General features: G+C 40.3%; 1 protein-coding gene across 1 annotated transcript in view; it reads right to left on the reverse strand.

Annotated features, from left to right (window-relative positions):
• Window positions 1-12706, reverse strand: part of SLC13A4 (solute carrier family 13 member 4) — a 30966-nt gene that overhangs the window by 12047 nt on the left and 6213 nt on the right. The window contains exons 2-8 of the mRNA XM_068142160.1: window positions 11014-11142; window positions 7622-7758; window positions 7261-7442; window positions 6480-6534; window positions 4355-4394; window positions 3583-3660; window positions 1886-2076 (exon numbers count right to left, since the gene is read on the reverse strand). Of these exons, the coding sequence (XP_067998261.1) occupies window positions 1886-2076; window positions 3583-3660; window positions 4355-4394; window positions 6480-6534; window positions 7261-7442; window positions 7622-7758; window positions 11014-11142 (812 nt within the window). The remainder of the gene's footprint in view (window positions 1-1885; window positions 2077-3582; window positions 3661-4354; window positions 4395-6479; window positions 6535-7260; window positions 7443-7621; window positions 7759-11013; window positions 11143-12706) is intronic.

A 12706-nucleotide genomic window follows, 5' to 3' on the forward strand; every position in this document is an offset into this window, starting at 1 on the left:
CAGACACCATAGATGCACACACATGTGTCATGGCATGATAGAAAAATTGCATCATTGTGTATTTGCAGCAGCTGCCTGACATGTGCAGAGTGAAAACAATTGCCAAAGAATGTCAGTCATTGACAGCCCCTGACCAAAACAAACCCTGTAGAAATTCAGTCTTTAGAATCAGATGGTCTAGGTTGTCTAGCCAGCTTCAATAACCCTTGGATTATCAGGAGTGGAGTTCTGGCTCTGCCTGTGTTTTTTGTTACTGCTTTTGTTAGTGTTAGATTTGGAATTAAATCACCTAGAGTCTCTTTGTATGTCTTATTGTGGACTGCACAAATAATGACCTCAGTGTGCTCAGATCAGACAAAGTTTCATATGTACATTTGATGGAACTATCGTAACAAGGTCTTTGGATACTGTGTAAAATCCAAATCATTGGGTTCAGGATGGCTTTTGGAATTAGATTTCTTCATTAGCACCATTTCAGAGAGAGAGATGAAGGATACCATTGCAGCAGTGGCAGCTGTAGATTTTCAAAACCAGGTTTAAGGCTGTACACAAATCGGTGCATGAGGAGAAGTACCACCCATCTTCAGCTGTTGATGACTTTGAGAGCCCTGAGCTCTCAAAGGAAAGGACAAAGGAAATACTTAGCTGACCAGAGAGCTGCTTTGCATCTTTTCTCAAGCAAGAGTGTAAGGCCACCTTTTAAAATTTATTTGTTTTTCCATTACATGTTGAGCAGCACAAGCACCACTAGTGATGGTTCATGTCCTAGTTTGAGTTAGTACAGAACTGATTCTGATCAGGGATGTTTCTTTGCAGCTCAGTCTCTTCTAAGTGACTGCACTTTCTGAAGTTAACGGCAGGTGTTCACAGACAATGTGTGCTTATAGCAGTGGTTACACTTGGTGTTTATAGTTAGTCCCAAGGATTGGTTTGCAGAGCAAGGTTGCTGCTAAATTTTGTGCACTGCATTGGAGATGCAGAGTAAAAGGCTTCACTGCAAGGAGAAGTGAACAGTTCAGGTGACCCTAAACTGACCAGTGAATCATTCCATTCCATGTACATCGTATCTTTTATCTGAGGGATCACAAGGGTCAAGTTCTTCTTTGCTTTCTGTTCTTCCACTGGCTGGCATCCAAGGAGGACTCTGTCCATTCTACCATTGATCCTGATCTGCGGGTTCCTGAATCCAGTTCCAGAACCCAGGTCCTGAATTTGGTTCCTGTCTGCTGCTGTCTGGGGATTCTGACACAGCATCAGTGTTGTGTGTGATTATTTACCGTTGGGGGTAGAGTTCCATATTAGTTTAGTGTATGTTTGCAAATATTTCATTTCATTGTTATAATTTTTGTTAAAGTAGTTTTATTCTTTTCTGAACCATAAATCTCTCTCTCTCATTCCCTTTCTTTTCCCCTTTGGAAAAGGAGAGGTCTGTCAGTTGTTTAGAGGCTGCCCCAGCAACCATAAGAACTTGCTTCCCAACAATTCATAGAAGAACTTAAGGCTGGTTTTATGACATTTCTTCTGAGAATGTTTCTCTTTGTCATCTCTGCCATATCTTCTTTGCTTTAGTGTTCACCCTTCCAGAGTGTCTGCTGCCTTCGTGATTATAAGTTTGTAAAAATCAAAAGAAGTTGCTGAAGAAATTTAAATGTTACCACATGCTGACAAATTTTTATTTTACATGAGATTAATGCATGGATGTGTTTTAACTTAAGCTCCCCCTTTCAGCCACTATCTATTAGTAATAGCATTAGAGGAGGAAACAAAATTGTCTTCAGAGAGATGTCTTACAAGCAATCCCTGAGGTAGTGAACAACTTAGAGAGACAGCCGCAGAGACGTGAATGACCCAATCACATCTTTCACACAATCATAATGTCACTTACTTGTTGAAGTGCTCTAAGAATATGAGGCTAGTAGAGGTCCCTATGATGGTTGTCAGTCCTCCAATGGTTGCTGCATAGGAGATACTCAGTGAGAGACATTTACAAACCATGTGGTCATGTCTGGTCTGATACCGGTACTTAGTGCTCAGGTGCAGTTCTGAGGGCTTAGGAGGCAGGACCAGTATCTGAGCCTGTGAGGGGATACATTCACCAATGAAAGCAGGTGATTAGAACAGCAGCCCAGCTAGCTTTAGTGCCATGGTAATACTGGTTCCAGTGAAACAAGGGGGTTGTGTTACAAAAGGCAGTTTTTACTTACAGAGATTAACAGGAATCAGAACTAGAAGTCTATCCAGGGACCTGAAATTGCCTGGTCTGTGGCAGAAATCTAGGACAAACAATAAATGAACCCTAGCTATGGTTTGGGCCAGCTCCAGTTCTGACTAGAATCTCAGTGTGATACCAAAAGCCTTTGTGGTCTGCAGGGGCAAGATGCCAGTTCTGCAGCAGTAGGAATTCATAATCCTTGAGGATTATGAGTAACTACCAGACAAATGCTTGGTGGACTTTTTGCACTTTTACTGGCTCAAGGCCTCTTGAGTGAGACAGAATAGAGTCCTAGAAGTCTTAGAAAGGGCATGAAAAAGATTGGACCAGAAAAAGCTCTAAGAAAAAATTGCTCCAAAATAAGCTTTTTTGCAGTGACAAGAAAGTCTCCATGTTGGTAAATGATGTCCCTTCACTGGAAAACAAGGTAGAGTATTTCAAGGCACTTCACATGCAAACCAAGGCTGTAATTTAGCTTCAGAAAAACAGGCAGCAAGTGGTTCAGACAGACAGATTTGTTAAATTTATTAATTTGACTTTGGGTTTATGTAGTAAAATCAGTCATGATATAAATTCATCATCATCTTGAGGGTACTCTGGATAAAATCCCTGTAGACTAAAAGTGAAGTATGTATATTAGTTGCAAAATAACCACTGCATGTGCATGGGAAATGGTTATAAGAGGGATTTAAGTGTCAGGAAGCAGTGCATTAGCCTTTTTTTTTTTGAGAAATACATTCAGATTCTTTTGAGCTGTGAATGCAGATTTGTATGTTGATTTTATCCTAATATTCCCTGGACATCAATTTATGCCAGTAAGATACTACATAATTGAAATCCAAACAACAATCCCTTCTTGGATCCAGTCAGGAGAAGTAGAAATACTGGAATGGACTTATGTAATGGAGGATTTTGAGGGTAGGTATTTGTCAAGACAGAAAGGAGGTGGATACTAAGACTACCTACCAAACTAGCTGAAGAGTTAAATGGTCTATGCCTGCTGCTAGTTTAGTTTTGAATAGGATTTTGTGTGTCAGGGACTCTTATTTTTGAGTTGGTCTGTTTTAAAGTATGCTTTATTCAGGTAAAGTGGGTAGAAAAGCCAAGTAAGAAGAGAAACATGATCAAATTACTGAATGTAAAGCTAAATGAATTGTACTAGCCATTGTGGGAGGGTCTTCTGACTGTACCTATGCAGGACATGTCTAAAAGAGGGCAAGAATTAGCAAAGGACCAAGCCAGGGCTGCTGTAATATGTTGGAAAACAATTCCATTTCACACAGCTTGCAAGGAACAAATAAGAAACAATGGGGAGCAGGTGATGATCATGCCTGTCTTTTCCCTCACCCATCCCAGGTCTAACATCTCACCTGAGGCAGATGCTGCCCACTGCTCTTAGGATTCATGGTTCCAAGAGGGTTGGCTATCATGTGCACACCATTCATACTCTGTAGGGATGCAAATATCTTTGTATTAGCTTTTCTATTTCTACAGGCACTTAGAGTTTATGATGCTTTGTAAAGGTCATGGGTAGAGGGCTTTTGAAAAAAACACCACCACCACCACCACAACTAAAAATCCCAACACTAACATTTCAGCTGTAAACTTTACACTGTAAAAAAAAAAGGAAAAAATAATTAAAAGCACCAAACCAACCTGATTTTATATTAAAGTGATCTTAAATGTCAGTTTATAAGAAGTTTAGTTCTTCTTCCTCAGTTTTGTAGGAAAATCTAACAAATCTCTTGGTAGAGGCTATGACTTTGTAGTATGTGTATGTTGTTCCAACAACTGAGGTGACCCAGCTGCAGGAACCACCAATACCTGGACAATAAAAGATGGTCTCTGAACTTGCTGGAATCTATATGGAAATTTTGTTAGTTTACTGACTGGATCTCAGGAGCTTCAGCCATAAGTACAACAAATACTACAGATCTAGTATGTCCTGACCTAATTTGTGTAAGCAGGATGATAGGTTAAACACAAAGCAGGAAATTCTTCCAATACATAATCTCTGCCAGCAGCCACTACTTGTTTGAAATAAAGGAAAGAACAGTTTGTTTTAGAGCTGCATGGACTCTGCTCTGATGGTTCCTTCATTAGAAGACAGTGTTGCTGAGAAGATACTACCTATGACAATACCTTGGAGTGCATCAAGGAGCTGAAGTCAGTAGTAGTAGCACTAAAAACAAAGAAAGGAAAATATACTTTTAAAATGCCTGTTCACTCAGCTCCCTCAAAAATGTACACATCATGGGTAGGAGGGGCAACATCTGTGGGAGAACTAGAGCCTGCTGAATGGTGAAGTATTTGTTAGTATCACCCCATAAGAGGTGCCCATCATTAGGAGTCATTAGACCATCAGACAGGAGTCATTCGATCATCACACAGGAGTCATCATTATGTTTCACAGCCCTAACTCTACCTGTGAATGTCCAGCTCCAGGCAAGAAAAAATATGTGTTCTAGGTAGCATATGCTACTTTGTAGGAATGGACTCCATTCACAGTGGAATTATTCACTGGATAATTTTTTGTTCATTGCAAACCTTCCTAATGCTGTTTCTGAGCACCTACCTGTACCACATTAAAGCCTTCACTAAAATCCACCCTGTGTGACATGTGGACCATGCAGACAACCCACTGAACTTTTACTTTGGCATGGAAAACAGATTTAATTCCAGAAGATGTGTATTTTTCTTTTCTCACTAAATTTCAAGCTCTTTTTTCAAGTGATGCTATTTTCATAGTTTCATAGTTTCATAGTTTCATTCAGGGTTGGAAGGGACCACAAGGATCATCTAGTTCCAACCCCCCTGCCATGGGCAGGGACACCCCACACTAGATCAGGCTGGACAGAGCCTCCTCCAGCCTGGGCTTAAACACCCCCAGGGACGGGGCCTCGACCACCTCCCTGGACAACCCATTCCAGGGTTTCACCACTCTCATGGTGAAGAACCTCCTCCTCACATCTAGCCTGAATCTCCCCACCTCCAGGTTCATTCCATTCCCCCTAGTCCTATCACTACCTGAGATCCTGAGAAGTCCTTCCCCAGCCTTCCTGTAGGCCCCTTTCAGATACTGGAAGGCCACAATTAGGTCACCTCAGAGCCTTCTCTTCTCCAGACTGAACAGCCCCAACTCCTTCAGTCTATCCTCATAGGAGAGGTGCTCCAGCCCTCTGAAATTATTTTAATAATAGTTCTTTTATGAAATATCCCACACATACTTTTCATTAGGGATTAAAGGGATTTATGGCACAGTGCCAAGCTGTAAATTTGATCCTGTACAGCACAGAAAATACGACTGATATAGAGATAGCAGAGGGACTCTTGGACAACCTATCAGTCACCAGACTAATGAGAAAACTACTTAGAACTTGCAAGTTAACCTAAAGTAATCAACTGTGCTGTTTGAACAATTATGATTGTTTTAAAGTAAACTTTTTAGAGTGTAAGAAGAAGCTGTTTTGAACACTTGTGAACAACATAGAAGGAGCTCAAGTGCAGAATGTGCAATTTATTCTCACACCTCGTAGAAAGATGCTTCTCATGGTTTAGCCTATAATATAGTTTTAGGACAATAACTTTGTATACTGTCCTATCTATCTTGATCTGCTCTTAAATTTGATAATTTCACAAAGAAATTTATCCATTCCTTGATTTGCCTTTTCCACCTTAGTAGATTTTACTCCAGATAGAAATCTGGAAACTGTTAGTTTTTCAAACTTCTGAAGAGCTTTGCCTATATTTTAGGGGTTTGGGGCAGAGGATTGTCTTTTGTTGGTTCCCCCTTCATTCATCTCCCCACTCTCATCTCTTTCTTGAATGCTCTTGAAAGTTCAGACTTTCCTCAGGATTCCTCTGTAAGTGTCTTCCCTTTGGATATGTCCTGTGGGCACTCTGTACTGTACTTGGATCTTTTCCATCGCTGTTCCTTTTGGGGGAACAGAAATAAAAATCTGTTGACAGTGCTATCTTATACAGCACAAACACAGACTTCTAAAGAAGATCTTTCAAACTGAGAAGCATTTTTCTTCTCTCTAAAATGGCCATAATGTTAAAAAATAAATGAATACCAGTAAGCTTTAGTGAGACCCAGACCACTACACTAATCCCTTTTCTCATATAAGCCTTCCTTGTCAGTCACATTTGAAACATTCACTTGTAAGCTTCTGCATGCCCTTCCTGGCTCTACTCCTGGGTTTATCTCATTGCAACCTGTGTAAGGCTCAAATCTCCAGTCCTGATGTACTGGGTTCATTCTTACTCCTCATTGATGAAGATAAGCTCCAGTGAAGGTTGGCCATGCTTTTCACTGAGACCTGCAACAAAGGAAGAGAAAGCAGCCCATGGGGTAAGGACTGAAATGAGACCTTGGGTCACACCACTGCATATGGAGAAGCTACTGCACAAAATCTTGTCTAAACACTCATGTACTCTGTGACCCTTATGCAACATTTTATGGTGTTGCATTCTTGATCATATCTCCCTGACAATTAAAAGACTCTCATACCTACATATAACAAAGTTAGATGACACCATTTTGAGCCTGGAATCAATGAGCTGAAAGAAAAGAATCATCTTCTTTACTTATGGGAAGGGATGAACAAAATGACCCTTAGAGGTATGTACAATATTTTGTAGGGCAGCTGCTCTGACCTGGGCAGCCTGGAAGGGCAGGGGTAGAATGAGCAAGTGTGGAATTGTCACAGAGCACACTTCAGGGCCTCTTCTACATTCTTTGACTTTCTTCTCAGAGGTTTTCTTCCAATCCTGTAAAATCCTCTGATCTAAGATTTCATGACGCACAAACTTAAGTACATGCTCTAATTCAACAATACTTTCCCAACTTCAACTCTCCCATCACATCTTGAAACTTTCTGTCATTTTGGGAAAGAAATATACAGATACAAACAGAAAAAGCACAGACCAGCATCTTTGCTGTACAAGTCAGGCAGCTCTGGCTCAACAGAGTTTAAATTATGTTTATCAGTGAGTCTGGCCATTGATAAACAAATTGGAAAAGAAAGACCAATATTGACAAATACCTATTGACTCGTTTTCTTCAATGATAGTGCTGGCTGCAGTACTGATGACCTCATGCTCCTCCTCAGCATTCACTAGCTCCTGGAGCACTGCCTCCACAATTGGCATTACCATGGCTGTGGTGGATGTGTTGGAAAGCCACATGGAGAGCACCGTGGTGCAACACATAAAGCAAAGCAGCAACCTGGAGTGTGACACAGGGAAATCTTCTTGAAGCACTTTCAGAAATATCAAAGGCCTCTTTAGCTAATATTTTCATTAGTGAACTGATAACGACATGAGGTCTTTTTCTTTCCTACGGATGGCAAAGGCAGAGTTGTTATGTGCTCTATCCAACTACCCCAGAGTCAAAGGTTCACTCACATGCCTGGCTTTGCTCCAGCCATCATGACCATGCGCAAGGCAATTCTCTTGTGGAGATTCCACTTTTCTACAGATGCTGCCACACAAATCACGCCCATGAGGAGCAAGGTTGTGTTCTTGAAATATTCAGCAGCCACCTGCATTAAGGGGGAAACAACCAGTTAAAAAAGCAGTAGCTACTCTCTGCAGAGAGCATACTGTATGAGAAGAAATATGGTATTGAAGATATCTTTCTCCCTAGAGAAAGAATGACAGCAAACTGGAGAAAATGAAGAATTCATAAGTCAAAATGTTCTCTTTAATCTTGTTCATGCTGTGTTTACAAATAGCAAGGCTCTGTACCCACTTGTTAGTGGATTTCATAGCTTTGAAGATATCAAGAGAAATTTTCCTTCTTTGAGCAGGATGTTCACTGCCTGAAATGAATCACGCTCAGCTAGGCCCAGATTGAAACAGCCACAAACCTCTGCACAGAAGGCAGCTTATTCTAGAGATGTATTTATCTATCTTGTTTGTATTTCTTATGTCTTGTTCACCTGATGTGCAAAATGTGGTATCCCTAGTACCTACAGCTTCAGAAAAAGGTCCTCTGGAAGAAAAGAAAAGGTCCTAAGGAAGAAGTTCTATACAGAGAGAGTGATTGTCCATTGGAATGGAATTCCTGGGGAGGTGGTGTAGTCACCATCATTGGAGGTGTTCAGGAGGAGACTTGATGGGGTTGCTTGGTGCCATGGTTTAGTTGTTTAGAGGGGTTGGATTGGTTGATGAGTTGGATGTGATCATCTTGAAGGTCTCTTCCAACCTGGTTTATTCTATATATTCTATGTACACTCTCTGAATTCAATAAAGAAAAGCTGGCATATAACTGTGATGATCCACAAACCCTCTGCCAGAACTTTTCACTGTGGAAATCCATGTCCATTGTAAAAGGAAAGTAGGACAAAATTTTTAAATAAGAGAACTTTAAATTAAAGAGAATGAGCACAGATTATCAGCTGTCACAGGAAAAAAATCAGAGGGCACACATGGGCCTTCAAAGTAGCATCCTTAAAGGTAGAGCCTGCTAAGTTGTGAAAAGATGTTCTGTGAAGAGACTACAAAAGTAACGCATGAAGCAAACCAAAACATTCATACACACACACACACAGAGAGGCACACATAGACAATCTTTTCTGTGGAAACAAACAAAATGGGAGAAAACAGAAGTTACAGACAGATGTTTGCAATTTATCTATAGTTTTCATTTAGTTCTGATGCAGTCCTTCCCAGGCTGTTACTGGAATGCTTTTCCAAAATGCATCATATCTTTAGTTCAAAACTATTCCTCTAACCAAATTTTGAGGCCCAAATGTAGGTGCCAGCATTTGAAAAACAAAACAAACCAAACAAACAAACTACAACTTAGAATTAGTAAAAGCTGTATTTTTCCCATTGTCCTCAGTTATACTGATGTTCTACAAAAAAGCACAGGAATCACAGTCATGTTATTTTGTGAAGGCTGCAGCAAATTAAGTATTTAATTATATTTATTTAAAAAATCCCCATGGTGACCTAAATAGACTTGGCCACCATAGCTGTGTTTCCAAAACCTTTAAATATTGCTTTTTTGGCTTTCTTCCACTAGTTTCTTTCTCATTAACTTTCTTCATTTTCCTGCCACCTTGTTATAAAAAGATCTTGAGCTGAATGAAAGGAATCCATCTAGCCAAAAAGAATCTGTTGTTTTCCTTTATTCCTTTCACAGTCACATTGGAGAAATAAGTGAATATAAATAGTCTTATTAATATACACATACACGTATACAATGCACAGCAACTTCTGTGTTGCTGTGAGTTATTTGCAGCTTAAACCCAGGAGCCCTGGGTTTCCTTGGCATTAAAGAACAGCAGGCTGGAAATACTGCAGCGTCATCAGAGTTATTTAGTTTAAAATAAAGGATTTTATTTCTGTCTCTAAAGCAAATAAAACATTCTCTGCAATAGTCTCTCTGTCATTTAATTTGATATTGCACTGCCCTTAAATTTTGCTTCTCTAATATGCTCCAGAATTTTGTAATGAAAATGTGTAACTATTTTATTTTTATGTTAGGAAAAAAAAAATGCTGAAAATATTTAACTATGGTGGCATGGAAATGTATCTGATTATATTACACAGTTGTTATACCACTGGGAGGAATAAGACAGGACATAAACTTCTTGTTTCATGCTTGATTCCATCCATTTATGAGTATTCCCAGTGCTATATTGTGTTAGAAACTCCAGAGTTTTATGGTAGCTTTATATACTTCTATGCTCTTGTCTAATTTCCTATTCCTTTTAAATCAAATGTGATGCCCTCTCACTCCTAAAAAGAGAGAGAGAGAGGGGAAAAAAAAACAAAAGCAGGCAAAATGACAAAAGCTGTAGGTACAATAAATTCCTGGCATATCATGAAAAAAACCTATCATTCACAAAAATCTCCAGTAAGGAAATTCAGAACTGATCACAGAGAATTTTTGTGGGGCCATAGTTCTAAGGCCTTTGCCTTAGAACTCATGGCTACAAGGCAGCACTAAATTGCATCTTGGATAAGGACTAGTCATTCACCTGAATAACAAAATTATCTAGTCTTAGGCAGTAAGCAATAGAATGATAGAGTGATTTCAGTTGGAAAAGACCTTCAAGGCCAGCTGTCAGCCTAACGCCACTATGGACATTAAACCATGTCCCAAAGCGCACCTACAGTGCGATCATTCCACCACCTCGCTGGGCAGCCTATTCCGATGCCAATATCCAACACAAACCTCCCCCTGGTGAAACTTAATGTCATTTCCTCTAATTGTATCACTTTATATCAGGGGGAAGAAACCAACACCCACTTCACAAAATCTTTCAGTTGCAGAGAGCTATGAGGTTTCCTTTCAGCCTCCTCTTCTCCAGACTGAAGCAATTCTAGTTCCTCAGCTGCTCCTCATAATTTGTTCTCCAGAGCCTTCACCAGCTTCATTGCCCTTCATTGCAATGGTAATTTGGTTTAGAATATGTAGCCTATTGCCTCATACAGCATCTTTAGTAAATATAATTGGAGGAAACTTTACAGTTCATCACATAGCTGCTGTTTGCATAGTTCAGAAGGAAGGGAAAGGTGAGATCCTTTAATGCACCTGGGTTTGGGAATTGTTGGTAATGCAGTGACTGACAGGATAGACAGTCGTCTTGGCTAATATAGCCTTTTGTATATCTGTCTTCAGTAAAAGAAAGAACTCAACAGCCCAGGTTACACATGACAAGACCTATACTTCTTTCTCCCATACCTCTTAGTCTTTTTACCCTACTAAGGTTAGTTTTAGTCAAATAATTGCCTGAAAGTAAGAATAATAAATGATAAAAAAAAGATATACAGATTTGTCTGACCTCACTGGACTTCATGACTCCAAAAAATGGGTATAGGAAAGCAGGAACTAAGGCTGCTGCACCAAGAGGTACCGCTTCAGAGACCCAGTATACAGCTGTCACAATCAGCACATAGGCACATGAGGCTTCCTGTAGGGAGAAAGCACAGAGGTTATGTGCAACTGCCCAACCACCTGCTGGTAAAAGCCTTCTGAATGCATTCTTGGGACTCATCAGACTGTGGGTGCAGGGACTTAAAAAAAAATCAACAAGGGCTGCATGAGGACCTCCTAAGGTGCAGCTGTTTGGGTGTGAAATTTAAGCTCTCATATGACCAGTTAGAAAAGAAGATGCAAATGAAAGGTTTTGCACATAAAGTAGGGTAAAATACTGAGAGAAATATATTTATCAGCAAAATAATGATTCAAACTGCATTTACAGATTTGTTTGACTTCCATAATCTAAAATTTACCAAGCATTCAACCACGACTCCTCAGACCAGGCCTGTGGAGCTGTTATTTCCACACAACTTTGTTTCCAATATTGGACAAGAACAAGATCTTGTAGTTTTCAGGATCAGAAGATAACATCATTTACCATAGCATGCATAAAGCTACATTGCAGCTCTTTGGGGAAATACTTTGTGCACACTTATGATTTCTGTTAGTGGATTTTATTTGCTTTTGATTCCTGTAGACCCCTGGAAGAAGACCACAGACCTGAAGGACTTAGAGGCAGTGGATTAATGCAGTTAATCAAACCAGTTTGCTGCTGTCCAGGGTTCTAGTAGGGCAAGCCGTGACAACATCATGCTAAGGGTTCATGGAGAGGTAATATATGATGGAGAAAGGTGCTATCTGCTGGGTATTTTTACAGGAAAATGCAATTAATCCAAGGAATTTTTATGGTTGGTTTTTAGCTAGGTAGTCTTTATTTATGGCTTTCAATGGGGTTCTCCTTAGGCTCTGTTATGCTTAGAAACCTATAGAATCATAGAATCAGTCAGATTGGAAGGGGCTACAAGGATCATCTAGTTCCAACGCCACTGCCATGGGTAGGGACAACCCACACTAGATCAGGCTGGCCAGAGCCTTGTCCAGCCTGGTCTTAAACACTTCCAGGGATGAGGCCTCACCCACCTCAACCTATTCCAGGGCTTCACCACTCTCATGGTGAAGAACTTCTTCCTCACATCCAGTCTGAATCCCCCCACCTCCAGCTTCATTCCCTTCCCCCTAGTCGTGTCACTATCTATAGAAAAAAAATGAGGCATATTTATTGTTAATAATTACAGAAATTGCCCTCAGGAAAATATTTTTGCTAGTAGGTCTGCCTTGATTTACACCAGCCATAAATCTATCCATCCATCCAAGATGGTGTCTTGGGGTGTATTAGACAGGGAGTGGTTAGTAGGTCAAGAGAAGTTCTCCTCCCCTTCTATTCTGCCCTAGTGAGGCCACATGTGAAATATTGTGTCCTGGACAGTTCTGGACCCCTCAGATCAAGAAGGGCAAAGAACTGCTTGAAAGAGACACAAAGATAATGAAGGGAGTGGAACATCTGCCTTATGATGAAAGGCTGAGGGAGCTGTGTCTCTTTAGCTTGGAGGAAACTGAGGGGTCACCTTATTCATGTTTATAAATATGTGAAGGGTGAGTGTCAGGATGACAGAGCCAGGCTCTTCTCAGTGATGTCCAAGGATAAGACAAAGGAT

The sequence above is a fragment of the Melanerpes formicivorus genome, unplaced genomic scaffold (assembly GCF_026170545.1).
Source record: "Melanerpes formicivorus ecotype bairdi unplaced genomic scaffold, bMelFor1.0.p_v2 SCAF_8, whole genome shotgun sequence".
Classification (NCBI taxonomy): domain Eukaryota; kingdom Metazoa; phylum Chordata; class Aves; order Piciformes; family Picidae; genus Melanerpes; species Melanerpes formicivorus.